Source organism: Phaethon aethereus (genome assembly GCF_964289735.1).
Source record: "Phaethon aethereus genome assembly, chromosome: 1".
Taxonomy (NCBI): domain Eukaryota; kingdom Metazoa; phylum Chordata; class Aves; order Phaethontiformes; family Phaethontidae; genus Phaethon; species Phaethon aethereus.
In genome coordinates this window covers 176,368,688-176,384,048 of record NC_138575.1, presented here as the reverse complement: position 1 = coordinate 176,384,048, position 15,361 = coordinate 176,368,688, and the positions used below count along the sequence as shown (strand labels likewise).

Sequence of the window (15,361 nt, the reverse complement as noted above, 5' to 3'; positions counted from 1 at the left end):
AGCACCCAGTGCACCTATTTGCGTAGAGTTGCATGACTTGGACCTATTTATCTCTACAAGCTTAGAAATTACTATCCTTCAAACATGTACTTTCAAAACTGTATCATGTCCTGCTCACCTATTTTAGTATTGGAAAGGTGTCCGGTATTCAGCAGAGCAAACTTATTTTAAATCTCTTCACCTGTGCAAAGTTATTCCCAAAATCATATCACTGAGTCCAATTTGTGAGATTTAAATTAAATTGGCAGTGTATGTCTAAAACAAACGTCAGGATACAAACCGGACAGGGCAGAATAAAAACGTTTTTTCTAAGTGCCAGCTATGGCAGCCTTCGTTTTTTGGGGAAGGATGCTCTTCTTCAAGTCCCCGCATTTCTAGTGCTGAACCTGCCTAGCGTGTTTATGAAAAAGAACTTCATAGTGGAAACAGAATTAGAAAGCTTTGGATAAAATGTAATTTCTTGTTTTCTGCGTATTGGGACATTCAGATCCTGGCTGATGAGGTTAGTTGTGGTCACGAGCACTGGGAGTGCCAGTTTTGCTAGACTTTGAGGTTGCTAAACAGATTTTTAATTGCACAGACATGTCTAAACTTTGAGAAGATAGTTAAATTTGAGTTATATTTCCATTTTCTTTGTGGATATTTATTTGATCCGAATAACATCTTGAACATTTGGCATTCAATTCTACTAATGCTTTTGGCACTTCCTTTTCTCTTTAGAGAGAAGCTTTGAAACCAGTGCTCTTTCATTAAGAAATGTTTGTGCAGGATTTAAATATTTGATGTCTGAAGCTTTTACTTTTGTTCCTTTTGACTGAATTCTTAATATTTTAATTTCCTTTCCTGTATATAATGTCAATGTACTAAGGCTTTTTTCTTACCCTTCTTATAGGATATTGATCTTAATTAGTAGTTTGGTCACTAGTATCTTGTGGCTCAGCTATAGCTGCTTTGTGAACCAACTCTTGTTTTTAAAACTAGGAAACAGATGGTTTATATGTTGACAGATTTTAACCTATACATTTATTCTTCTGTGATACTAGGCCAAACTTTTTTTATTCGAGTGGCTTGTTTCTCTAAGCTTTGTGCATTCTTTAGAGTTTTTGACAGTGAATCTGGTATTACTGCTGTATACTCTATGCATTTATTTCTTTATCTCAAGATCTATATTCAATTGTCATCTTTAATGTTTGGGATTTTTATTTGGGCAGTTGGTATTAAACTTAGCTACAGTACTACTTGGTTATGACTTCACCTGTTTTGGTGGCGTTTTTTTCTGCAAAGCATGTATATTACTACTTTACTTACCCAGGATTTGTTTTTCCAGTTGGTTTTATAATACTTATGTTGTCAATGTTGTTTTCTATTTTAAAGCACTATATCAAGCTTTAGTTCTTATATGGACCTTTATAACTTTTACTTGTTAATATGTGCTTTTTTGTTTAAGCTTAGTGGATGAAGTACTTACATTAATCCTGAATGTTAATGGCATATTACTTTTCAGTAATAAGTAAATAATAAGAATCTGGTATATCTTAAATACCAAATTTTGGTATTTTTGCATTTACCATTCTGTAAAGGAACCTTCTGTTTCTGAATTGATAATTGCAATCTGAATCCATTTAAAGCAACAAAAATAAATGCCTTTACACTGTTTTGACTGCTGTATCAAAGCAATCTCGTACCTTGCTTTTCGTAACTCCTTTAAAATTCTTGTAGCTTTCGCAGAGAGAGTTTCATAGTATTACTAAGGCCTTAGGAGAAAGGCATAAGCGATACGACCTGAGAGTGTAATCTGCGCAAGATAATGTAGCTGAAAAAATAACTGCTTTTCAAAGTTTTTTAATCTTTCCTGTGCAAAAGTTAAATCAAATATTTAGTACCATACTGCTAAGCATTTTACATGTATTATATTTCATTTTTTTCATAAATAGCTGTAATGCTGAATCCCTGATCTTTCCATTAATCATTCTCACAGGTGCTTACCAAGGAATTTTATAGTCTTCAGTCTTCTAGTGAAACACGCATTACTGAACTTCAGACACAAAATTCTGAGTTTCAAGCAAGGCTAGATACTTACGAAAAACTTGAAAAAGAGCTTGATGAGATAATATTGCAGACAGCAGAAAGTAAGTTCTGTCACATATTACATTGCATCTGTAGGTGTTTCTGGCATTCTGAAAAGAAGTCTTGTTTCTCATGGCAGTTGGAAAATATTACAGTGCCTATCCATCTCCCTCCTTATACCTGAAATTAAGATGCAGTAATTATTTTGATAGAAAATATTGACAGGTTTTTAAATGTACTTGTAAATATGTATCAAATAAATATGAACGTAGGCATATGGATATTAAAAATCATCTCAGTGTTTCTTTTTCCCTTATGTTTCTTTTCCGTATTCTAATCATCCATTATAATAATATATACTTTTTTTTAGGATTCTCCTATTATTGAAGTATATTTTGAATAACAGGAAACCCTCTTTGTTGTCAGACAATTATAGGTTTCATAATACAGTACAGTAATTAATGTGAATTTTTGAATGAATTGGGGGGAAAGCTATTCGTCGTGTTGAATTAATAATAATTAGACATTAAGTAGTCTAATTGTACTAGTTGCTTGTGGCATATCAGTCTGTTCCAAGTAATAAATTAAACCCTGGACTAAATTCAGGCCGGATTACTCTTGAAAATTTTTGTCTCTGGTTGGCAAAAATAACAATATCTCTTCTCAAATATAGCAAATTTTCTGTGAAATCTCCATTGATTTGATTCTTGGCCTAAATGAATCCACAAAGCAAGTAATTTCTAATTTGAAACTAAGACTCTCATCTTGAAGTCCTTTAGCCTGTGTGTAAACAGAGTAGGACATTTTAATATTTCAAACTAATTATGTATCTTCTTGTCCTTTTCTCTTTCTTTACTCCTCCAAAAAATAATTACAATTTATAAATAATGTTTTCCAGGCAGAAGATCATTGCATAAGCTTTATATATAAACAATAGTGTAGAGCAAATGATGTATTACTGGGATGCAGTGGTGCCTGGGTATCTTTAGTAATTAGACTGTACATATTTATGAATTTTTTACACTACAGCTTGTACTTGTCAGAATGGCATGACTACCCAAAGGTTCCAGCCTGACCATAGGCATATTTGTTCTATACATGCATCTGTTTTAGTCAGTAACATGTTTTTTGAATCACAGAATCACAGAATGGTAGGGGTTGGAAGGGACCTCTCAAGATCCAACTCTGAAGTTGGACCTCTGGTCCAACTCCCCTGCCAAGGCAGGATCACCTCGGACAGGTTGCACCCGAACGTGTCCAGTCAGATTTTGAAGGTCTCCAGAGAAGGAGACTCCACAACCTCTCTGGGCAGCCTGTTCCAGTGCTCCCAGTAAAGAAGTTTTTCCTCACGTTGAGCTGGAACTTCCTGTGCTGCAGTTTGTGCCCATTGCCCCTCATCCTATCACTGGGCACTACTGAAAAGGGACTGGCTCCATCCTTCTGACAGCCACACTTCAGATATTTATAGCCATTGATAAGGTCCCCTCTCAGCCTTCTCTTCTGCAGACTAAAGAGCCCCAGGTCTCTCAGCCTTTCCCCATATGAGAGATGTTCCAGTCCCTTAATCATCCTCGTAGCCCTCCGTTGGACTCTCCCCAAAAGTTCCCTGTCTCTCTTGAACTGGGGAGCCCAGGACTGGACACAATACTCCAGATGAGGCCTCAGTAGCCAGAGAGTAGAGGAGGAGGATAACCTCTCTTGACCTGCTGGTCACACTCTTCTTAATGCACCCCAGGATACCATTGGCCCTCTTGGCCACCAGGGCACATTGCTGTCCCATGGATAACTTCTTGTCTACCAGGACTCCATGGAGCTGCTTTCCAGCAGGTCAACCCCTAACCTGTACTGATGAAGTGTATATATAAACTTGCCCAAGGAGTATTGATGTATTAATATAGAATTTTTGGACCTTACCTCATTTTTTCCAAGGAGAAGATAGACTTCAGAATGTTGTTTTTTATTTACACTGATTGACATTTTCTTATGCATCTTGGGAGGGCAGTGAAGTTTCTTACAGAACTAAATAATTCTTAACTTCTTCCTAAGTATGTATTTTAATTACAATTTTTATTCCATGCTACAGAATATGACTTAAGAAATGAAAGTTTATACATGGACTGTTCTGTTAAAATATAATTACATTATTTTCTGATTTTGTTGGAGAAAAAAGGGAGTTATAGTTCAATATTATTTCAATATACTTTCTATTTAATAACTAACACTGTTTTTTCTTACTATTATTGTAGTGTATTTTATATCGAAAGTTAGGATTAATGGTCATTAAAACTTAATTCAAGTACAAAGGTGAACTTCTGAGGAAAATCAGAAGAAATAAAAGCATTTCTTTTTTAAACACACTTTGGAGGAGCACACAGACATACTTCCCCTTGTGTCTCAAATTATGTCCTGGTATGTACATGTCATAAATAGCAGAAGGTAGAAAAATAGTTGAAAAAAAGGAAATATGATTATTTTTCAAATTTCATGTGTTCTGGAAATACTCCAGTCTGTCTTCCAGAGAATACAATTTAGGGTGAAGCATTGTGTGGAAGACAATTAGAATTTTCTATGGACTTTGGTGAGAATAAGATTTTACTGTTCAGTCCTGTGGCCACTTGTTTACATTTCAATGCCATGTAATATTTTTTCTTCTCCTTGAGTTACGAAGCCTCCACTGTTTTACAATATTTGAGGGTGCTGTTGGGGGTTGGGTTCTCTGGACTTTTTAATAAACTGTGTATTTTCATGTGAGGTGGCTTTTGTCATATAACCATATAAGTTTTTTATTTTTTCCTTTGGAGAATGTGCATGTGGAAGAGATCACTGAATTGTGATTTTTATTCCCTCATCATTATGCCTAACTTTATTAATATTGAAATAACATGAAACAGCCTATTCAGGAAACTATCAAGAATTTATGTAGCCACTCCTTGCAGTATCTGAGTGGTTTCCACATGAATAACAATAGTAAACTTTCCTGGAACTTGTCTGTTCTTCCTTTTCAGGGTAAAATCTTCACTTTGGAGTATTTTTTGTTGTAGACTAGTTGTTTGATTTTCTTGCTTTCATCTGTTAGTATCTTTTTAAGAAAAAGGTTGAACCTATCTGTATCCTCACAATGGAACTTTTTTGCTAGGTAGTGTAAAAAAGTGTCATTAATAAGTGTCCCCTAACTTCTAAAATGTATATTTTATACCACAAAGTCAGATGAAGAGCCTGGAAAGACATAAAAGAAACTGAGAAGCACACACTGATACAGAACATTACTTTAGCTTGATATCTACAATATTTCTAAATTTTTTTGTCTTCACAATCTGACATCTACATGGACACTACCAACAGATATGAATTTATAGAGCAGGATCTTACTGACATTTTTCTGAGACATACAACACTGAATTTGTAACCAAAAAGAAGAGTTATGACAAAGGCACGTTAAACTTTTTTATGTTTTTCTGAACCAGAGGTATTTAAGTCACTGGAGAATTCTCTGTCATAAGTAAGACAGCCTTGAAAATCTGAAGTTCTTTGTACTGCCACATCAGTAAACTTTTTCTGTGATACTTACAGAATTTCAGTATTGTTTTTTGTGTAACTAGATATGTGACTTTTCACAAGTGCTTGCTAGAGGCTTTTCTCTTTCTAAATGTGTTTTAAGAATCCTTGTTTAAAATAGCATTAAAAGGGTTTTAGACAGGTGATGAAAGAAGCCATAGCTTTGTGCAAGTTGTTGAGAGGAGAACACATTTCTGATTTTGAGGCACTTGAACATCAGCAATGATGAGTCAAATAAGGACTGTCATGTCATTTCCTAAATTTGTTTCTCCTGTTCCCAACAACTCGATTCATCAAAGCTGTTGTGTGGTGCCTGACCTGGTGTTCACTTGTGCTCCCTCCCTCTCTCACACTCCTGCCGCTCCTCCTTTTTCTTTGTCCCCCTTTACCATTCCTCTCTATCCCCCTCTCTCTGCCCCGACTACCTCACACACACAGTTGTTTGGTTTTTGTTTTTGTTTTTTCCCCATCCCACTTTATCTTACAGGGGAGAGGAAACCTGAATTATACAAGCTGAAATATTAAAATCTCTACAAGTTTTAATCTTGCTGCTATTGGGGTTTCTTTTCAAAGCAATTCCAGTGTGTTTTAAATCTTAGAAATAAGTTTTCTGTCTTCTGTCATCTATGGAGGCAGAGATTATTCTGAGTATTTTTACTTTGCATAAACATAAGTATTAAGCTTACTTCTATCTTTATATATTTACATTATATAATCTTAATTTGCTTCCAATTTAATGATAGGTTGGATTTACTTTTTTCCAGATGAGGTAATCTGCCAATAAATATTTAGAACTGTACATAGTTGTTCAACTTGGAATACTTAATTATATACTACAGCATATTGTCTCATAAGCAAAGTCTGCTTGTAGAGGAAAACTACCTTTTATTTTGTTATCACAAATGACATTAAAAAGGCCAATGTTAATATTAATTAAGTGATCAATTATTTTAGTTGTATATTCATGAAAGGTTTCAGTTAATACCGGAGGTTTCCAGATTGTAGTCCATATAGTGTTAGGGGTATATGCAAGTGACATGAGGTCATTGAGCCTTTGCCAAACAGTGGCAAAAGTGGAAGCACCTCCCACTTCTGCTTCTGTGGAGGTGCTTGTTTAAGCCCTGAGTGAAGCACCTCAGCACAGACAGCTCCTGTCTGATCAGGCATTCATGCTCAGCAGCATTTTGTATTGGACGCTACGCTCAGCAGCAGTTTGCTGCCTCCAAACTCAAAGTCTAGTCCAAGATGTGGGAATGGGAACATGGCTCTGAAGAGGTGGCGAAATATTTGTAGTCTCGTTGTAGAAGAGGGATTCATATTGCAGCAGGATGCAAGTTTTATATTGGTGATGGGGAAGATTTAGGGAGTAATGGCTCACTGTCACAGTTTGCAATCTGCTGATACTACTGCTGATAAAAACATCTCTCCTTTAATCCAGTCAGAAATGTCTGTGTTCCAACTTAAGTTCATTGCCCCTTATCCTAATCACTGCACACTTCAGAGAAGAGCCTGTCTCTTGTTTTCATTGTACCTTCCTATTTGGTTGTTGGAGACAGCAATAAGATCTCTCTCAGTCTCTCCTTGCATGTCATGTGCTCTAGCCTCCTCATTGTCTTGGTGATTGTCTGCTGGACTCCCTCCAATATATCAGTGTATATCTTGCACTGGGGAGCCCAAAACTGAACATAGCACTCCATGTGTGGTTTCACAAGTACTGAGTAGATGGGACGGATCACTTCGCTTCACCAGCTGGCTGCACCCTTGCTAATGCAGCCCAGGCTGCAGGTGGCCTTCTTTGCTACAAGTTGATTCATGGTCATCCTGTCCACCAGGACCCTCAGATCTTTTTCTGCAAGGCTGCTTTTTAGCCAGTTGGCCCCCAACCTGTACTAGTGCATGGGGTTATTCCATCCCAGATGTGGGGCTCTGCGTTAGCTTTGCTTAAATTTGAGGTTCTTGTCAACCCATTTTTCTAGCCTGTCAAGGTCCCTCTGAACAGAAGCCCTGCCCCCTGTCTACCATGCTGCCCTCCCACTCCAGTCTGATATCTTCCTCAAATTTGCTGGAGGTGCACAATACCCCATCATCTGCATTGTTAATAAAGATGTTGGATGGCATTAACTCCTAAGAGATGCCAGTAGTTAATGACTGTCGGTTGGACTTTGTATGACTAATTATCACTAATTGAGCACAGGGACCCATCCAATTTTCCACGCACCGACTGTCCATTTATTCAGTCCGTATCTTGCCAGTTTGGCTGTGAGGATACTATGAGAGACTGTGTCAAAGGCTTTGTCTTGACACTAGTCAAGTTGTACAACTTCTATACTGCTCCCTCTTACCAACACCACCAGCCACTTCACCTCAGAAGGCTATCAAGTTAGTCAAGCATGATTTGGTTTTGCTACCTGTTCCCAACCATGTTTTTGTCCATGCTTTGAAGTAGATTTGTGGGGGATTTGCTTCATAACTTTCCCAGAGACTGATGTAAGGCTAACTGGTTTGTCATTCCCCAGAATCTCCTTCTTGTCCTTCTCTGAAGATGGGTATGGCATTTGTTTTCCTCAGGTTATCAGACTTTTTTGATCACCACAGTCTTTCAGAAATGATAGTGAGCAGCCTCACAATGACATCAGCTCCCTCAGCATCCTCAGATGTGTCCGTTCTGGTCCTATGGGCTTGTTTATATCCAGTCAGCTTAAGCACGCCCTAATTTTATCTTCCTCTACTTCCTTATGTATGCACAGAAAGTGAATTCTTTAGGAAAAAAACACTAAGCAACCTAACCCTGTACTGCTGAATTAAACTTATACTATTAATGTGTATTTTGTGACTATACCAATAATATGAATGTTCAAGGATACTGAACTCTTTTCCTTTATTTTCATATTGCATAAGTCTTAATGTTAATTAGAAAAATAAAAAGTGAAAAGCCTGACAGTGTTGTAAGAAATTAATGTATGGCACTGTATTAATGCTAACTGTGAACAAAATTGTGCCACTGAAGTCCAGAAGGTTACACCAGCTGAAAACCTAGCTTCTAGAAAAATGTTTGCACATGTGTATAATTATAAACAGTATTGCTTAGCTTAGAAGTTTGTAAGTACTTGCACTGTAATTATGTTCTTCAACAGTACCTTTCTGGAATTTTTTGCAGTGGAAGATGAAGTCGAAGCTGAAAGGGTTCTCTTCTCATATGGGTATGGTGCTAATGTTCCTACAACAGCCAAAAGACGACTAAAGCAAAGGTAAAAAAGTGTCTCCTGAATTTACTTGTTCAAGATAAAGTAAATGAAGATATGTGCATTATGTTTTGCCTTAGAATCCAGCCAGTTTGATTAACATAAAGAGGTTTTTTTAATGACTTAAGCAGGAATAGAGTGAAGACTAGGAGCTTATTAATGTGGTTGATGCATATAAATGAGCATATACATAATTTTCTAGGTCATTTTAAGATCTTTTTTGCTTGTCTTTCAGAAAGATGAATTATAATTGTATAAAACTAAACAGCTGTAAAAACAGACTAGTTACATTTTTTACATTTATGTAATTTGAAATAAGTTTTTAATACCCTAAAACCAATTATATGTAATGGTAACAAAACGGCATCTGTCAGGAAATTAAGGCGGCCAAGGTTTCAGAGCATCTCTATTTCATCTTTACAAATACAGCGTCTGATTACAGTTACATTTCTTCAGTTTGCTCTGGTACCATTTGATCAATAGATAAAAATGCTGTATAGGCTGAATAACATACCTCTTGATCATAGTAATTTTTAAATAATAAATTTATATTATACATAGTAACATTTGAATTGCTCATTGTGAGCATAAAGGCTACAACTCACTGTGAAGTATAGGGAATGTGGACTTATTTATAATATCATTAATCTGTGACCACAGTAAAACTTACTTTGCTGTTCAAAAAATATATAGAAAGTATAAAAAGAAAACATAACCTAAGATTTGAATCATGGAATAGTGGGATCATTTAGGTTGGAAGGAACATCTGGAGGTCAGCAGGGTCCAACACCCTGCTCAGAGCAAATCCAACTCTTCAAGAGCTTGTCCAGCTAAGTTTAGATTTTCTCTATGGATAGAGATTCCACATCCTTCACAATATCGGGTTGGAGCAATGTGATTTTTTTTCTCTAGAATCCTGTCTCCAGCCTGGCAGAGGAAGCACCACAATTAGGAAGGTAATTGTCCCAGAATTAGACTTATTCCTTGCACTTTTGACTATGCCTGCAATTTGCTCAAATGCAGGAAAGTCAACTGAATAATTTGTGTTGGTGGTAGACTTTGACCATGCTCTCTTCTACCAAAATGAAACTCCACCATCATTGGGGGACACACAAAGAAGAGTATAAAGACAGGGCAAACATGTACCACAGCATCACAGTGTACATTTCTATCATTAAGGAGCTGGAAATGCATTTTTTGTCATGTATAGATGTTTTTTACTACAAGTTTTAGTTTGTTTAGTTCTTTCATCCTCTTAACCCCCACCTGATCCATGACGAGGAATATTTAACATCAAAAGTTACTGTTTAGAATTAAGGGCACACAATGGTCTGTTCATGTTTGCAACAAAGATTTATGGGCCACGTACTATTTCTCCTGTCCTTTATATTTGTTTTTCAAGTGAGTGTTGTCAATATGATTGTCAATCAGATTAGGCCTGTTGTGCACTGAGTTCCATATTGCTGACAAAAACCATAAAGGTTTTATGTAGTACTTAACTTTGGCATGGCTTAATTTGCTCTGTTATGTTTTAAACCTCTTCAGATTCTTCTGTTGCAAGATTTCTTTTTATATTGCATGAAATTCAATAAGAAAGTAAAAGGGGAGGGACAAAAAACTCAATAACCTTGTTGTATGTCTGTTTTAAGAGACTGTTGAGAGTTCTATAGCATCATTTCCTAAAAGTTCAGTTCCTTCCTCCTCTGTCAATAGTTTGTGAACTTTTCTGAGTTTCAGCTTATATCCTTCTTTTCCCTCACTTTATTAGGTTCAGTTTAAATTATTTACATATAAAAGAATTCTGCTAAATCACCTTTGAATGATGAATCTGATGATCAGTAAGGCAGGATTTCAGATGTGCTTGGAAGACATTTTCTGAGCTTAGAAGTAGCCCTGTCAGAATGCCTCATATACTCCTCTTTTGTTCCAAAAGACATTGGCAGATAAGGCTGATTTAATCCTTCCTAATGGTGTTGGAGACTTCATAGACTTTCTTTATCTTTTTAAACAAAGGAGACTAAAAAAGCCATAAAAGTCTGTGTATAGTTTACTTGCTGCTGTTCTGACTCAAGGAAAACTGCCATGCAGAAAATGTGTGTGATGCCTTTGGCTCCCCTAAGGTTTAAAGCAGTCTCTGTGACACCAACTTCTATGTTTAGAGCTATTAAAGAGACACAGGTAAGTGTTCTGCTCTCCAGGATTGCTTAAGGAAAGAGAATCTATTACAGATGTGAATAAACTTCTTCTTGGAATCCACTACCTGCTCTTTAATTCCAGACATTTGGGATCCTAAATGAGGAGCTCTTGCAAGTTCACAACATGCACTTCAGCCTCTGAAATTTTGTAAAAAAACCACCTATTCAAGCATAGCGCATCGTGGAGTCTATACCTCTTTGCCTACTTGCCAGAAACAGCTATTTCATAATGTCGGACATAGGCACCGTACACCCATATGAGGAAATTAAACATGGCTGGGAAACATTCTGAAACATTGAGACCAAATGGCATGTAGTAGCCCACTTCCATAAAACTAAACTCTCAGTGTAGGTTAGCTGCATGTGAACTACATATTGGCCGTGATTGCTGGCCCAGGCTAACTCTTCAGCTATGCCTAGGAACTGTTTGGGAAAGTATTAATGAGTAAATGCCAGAATACTACCAGGAACACTCTAGTGGTTTGCTGACAATAAATTGTCACATTCTTGAGTACTGCATAATTTTCTAGGATAGTTGGAATCAAAGTTTTCCAGAATAAGATGCCTTTGCAGATCAGTCCCTTTGTCCCTTTGCTTTAAATTTAAACTAGTCAAAAAATACATTGACAAGCATACTTGAAATACGTGCATGTATTTATCCTTAAATACTTGCAAATTCAGGTCAAGTTCACTGACTAGTTGTAGCTGGAAAAGTTATGATGGGCTACATTCCCAAAGTTGCCATGGGAAGGCATCCATGTTTCCACTTGCACTCCAGCTAATGTATATATCCCTAACTAGGGATATCAGAGAAGTGATTAATTTCTCTTTTCTATTATATGGGATCTTAACACACATCTTGTATCTTCTAAATCCAAATAACTCGTTTGGAGAATTCATTTCTCTTTTTCTCAGTTACTGTTTATGCAGTCTCATGTTCCTTCTGGGAGGAACTGAGAGACAACCAACCCCTTAGTGAATGCTATTGAGAATTTCAGGTAATTCATCTCATATAAAGCAAAATGAAAGATTGTATGAAAAGACAGGTTTATAAAACAGATGAAGAATAGTAAGACTTCTATGAAATCTAAAAGTGTATTCCCTTTTACTGAAGAGAAGATAGAGATTATGACTAGTCAAATTTTCAGAGAAATTTTATACACTTTACATACTCTAAGCCTCAGCTTAAAGGTAAATAAAATCTCCCTGTTGGTCTGCTTTAGACCACTTACACTCTTATAGATTCAGTATCATGGTCAAGAACTGGATAACACTTTGCTATCAATTATTTGGAGACTTACAGTCTCACATTTTCAGTTTATGGACAATATGTGTTGAGCGTCTAAGATCTGAACTGGAATGACTTCTCCCCATCTTCATTATACAAGTTTCTGAAAAATGGCACACATTTGACTGGAAGGATAGATTGCTGTGGAGAGCCAATTAGACCAGTGGTTAAGGCACACAAGGCACACAGAGCACACTAAAAAAGGGTATTAGCCCTGTATATCTTATTTTTAGAGCTCTGAATTTCCCATGTCATGTTGTGAAATAGATTGGTGACTAGAGTACTTGAAGACGGAGGAGTACAGTGATATATTCGTGAGATATAATTTTGATAATAAGCCACCAAGCTGCTGAATCCTACAAAAATCACAGAATCACAGAATCACTAGGTTGGAAAGGACCTTTAAGATCATCAAGTCCAACCATTAATCCAGCACCACCATGTCCCCTAAACCATGTCCTGAAGCGCCACATCCACACGTTTTTTGAACACTTCCAGAGGTGGCGACTCCACCACCTCGCTGGGCAGCCTGTTCCAATGCCTGACCACCCTCTCAGTGAAGAAATTTTTCCTAATATCCAATCTAAACCCCCCCTGGCTCAACTTGAGGCCATTTCCTCTTGTCCTATCACTAGTTACTTGGGAGAAGAGACCAACACCCTCGTCGCCACAACCCCCTTTCAGGTAGTTGTAGAGAGCAATAAGGTCTCCCCTCAGCCTCCTCTTCTCCAGACTAAACAACCCCAGTTCCCTCAGCCGCTCCTCATAAGACTTGTGCTCCAGACCCCTCACCAGCTTCGTTGCCCTTCTCTGGACACGCTCCAGCACCTCAACATCCTTCTTGTAGTGAGGGGCCCAAAACTGAACACAGGATTCAAGGTGTGGCCTCACCAGTGCCGAGTACAGGGGCACAATCACTTCCCTACTCCTGCTGGCCACACTTTTCTTGATACAGGCCAGGACGCTGTTGGCCACCTGGGCACACTGCCGGCTCATGTTCAGCTGGCTGTCAACCAGCACCCCCAGGTCCCTTTCTGCCGGGCTGCTCTCCAGCCACTCCTCCCCAAATGGCAGGATTCATTACAGGATACATAAATTTAGACATCTAATCATAGGTTTAACACAGAGACTTGGCATCTAACCTCCCACTGTAACCAATTCAGTTCTAATCAATATAGTCAATGGAGTTTAGAGTACATTTCAGGTCACCATAGAATCATACAATAGTTTGATACCAAGAGTTGCCCCGACCCAGGTGCAGGACCCTATACTTGGCCTTGCTGAACCTCATGAGGTTCACATGGGCCCACCCCTCCAGCTTGTCCAGATCCCTCTGGCTGGCATCCTATCCGTCAGGTGTGGCAACTGCACCACTGAGCTTGATGTCTGCAAACTTGCTGAGGATGCACTTGATCCCACTGTCTGTCATTGATGAAGATATTAAAGAGTACTGGTCCCAGTACAGACCCATGAGGGACACCACTCGTCACCAGTCTCCATCTGGACATTGAGCCGTTGCCCACTACCATCTGATGCGACCATCCAACCATCCAGGAGTCCATTTTAGTGGAATATGATCAGGGTCTACAGACTGTATTGAACAGGACTAAATGATTAATAACAGCTTGAAAGACTAGGTTAGATCTCTGGAAGTAGGCTCTGCAACTGCATACTGAATCTTCCCATTCAGCTGCCTGTGGAACTATGTGGTTGAATTGATGATAAACTCTCTGACTTTGGACATGAAACATGCAAGAGGTTGAGGATCTGATTTTTTAATTAGGGTGTTTAAGTACCTCAATAATCCTTTCTCTTCACTTCTAAGTTAATTTGTGGATCTGCATAAGAGTTGTGTTTTTTTAAAAAAATGGCAATAACATTTAATTATTTAGCATATTGAATGTCAGACAAAACAATTTTGCCTCTGTTTTGAAAATGATAAAACACTACATTTTTCAGTGTTCCACTACAAAATGTGTATTAATTTGCATTTTTTAAAAAAAGTCATTTAAGAAGCCACTTACAGTGATTCCCTAAAGTTGCTAAAAAGTAAATAATCATAATTAGTTGAAACATTTTGACATTATTACTGCAATTGTATAGTATTTTACAAATTATATAGGTGATTACTTTGTAAAAAATATTACAACTGTGGGAATCCTCTTTCAGTGCTGTTAAATTTTGTAGTATTTTTATTGTTCTTGTAACTTTGACCATTCTGCATGTTTTGCTAAGTACTTTATATATTAGTATTTAAGTATTGTTGAAAAATTAGGGCAATCAAGTTCTGAAGTATAAATGTGAGAATTTCTTTTGCATATTTTGGAAATAATTCAACTTGAGCTTGCTTTTTATTGGCACAGTGTTCACTTGGCAAGGAGGTTACTGCAGCTAGAAAAGCAAAACTCGTTGCTTATAAAAGATCTGGAACATCAGAAGGAACAAGTAACAAAGATTTCACAAGAGGTAAATTACTGCTACAAAAAAAAATCAAATCTGTAGAGTCTATAAACATTGCAGAACAGCTGTTCATAAAATGAAGTATTTTCTAAACAGTGTTTATTATCTATTTGATGTCAGAAAAAGGCCTCATAATTAACCAAAGCTCTATGTTAAATGTTTTCAAAGAAATTTATATTGTATTTTGAAATGAAGATCAAAAGAGGAATTACTTTACAGGCTAAACAAGAATGTAAGCCAGACAGACAACGTTCTGGTTTCTGAACAGAAGACTAGCTAGCCAAACTAGTTTGTTCTGTTTGATAGTTAATTGTTCAATGAATACCTCATTACTTTTTACACGGCTCTTCTCTTAAATCACTTTTGAAGATATTTCTGTAAATCCTCTTCTTGAGCCTTTTGAATATACAAATCCAGGGAACGGTTAACATAAGCTGGTTTTTAAAAAGCTAAAATAATTTTTTTTTTACTTTGTTACAATGAGTTTAACTTAATGATCTTTTAAAATTCTGTATATAGTACCTGAAATCACATATTACATTGACCTGGAAAGC

The 15,361-nt window shown here is 37.2% G+C and overlaps 1 protein-coding gene across 1 annotated transcript in view; it reads left to right on the top strand.

The window, feature by feature from the left end:
- The window catches only part of PIBF1 (progesterone immunomodulatory binding factor 1), a gene marked incomplete at its 3' end in the record, with an annotated part of 135,300 nt that overhangs the window by 80,808 nt on the left and 39,131 nt on the right, over positions 1 to 15,361 (top strand). Inside the window, exons 11-13 of the mRNA XM_081997503.1 lie at positions 1,979 to 2,129; positions 8,780 to 8,870; positions 14,711 to 14,813. Coding sequence (XP_081853629.1) covers positions 1,979 to 2,129; positions 8,780 to 8,870; positions 14,711 to 14,813 — 345 coding nt within the window. The remainder of the gene's footprint in view (positions 1 to 1,978; positions 2,130 to 8,779; positions 8,871 to 14,710; positions 14,814 to 15,361) is intronic.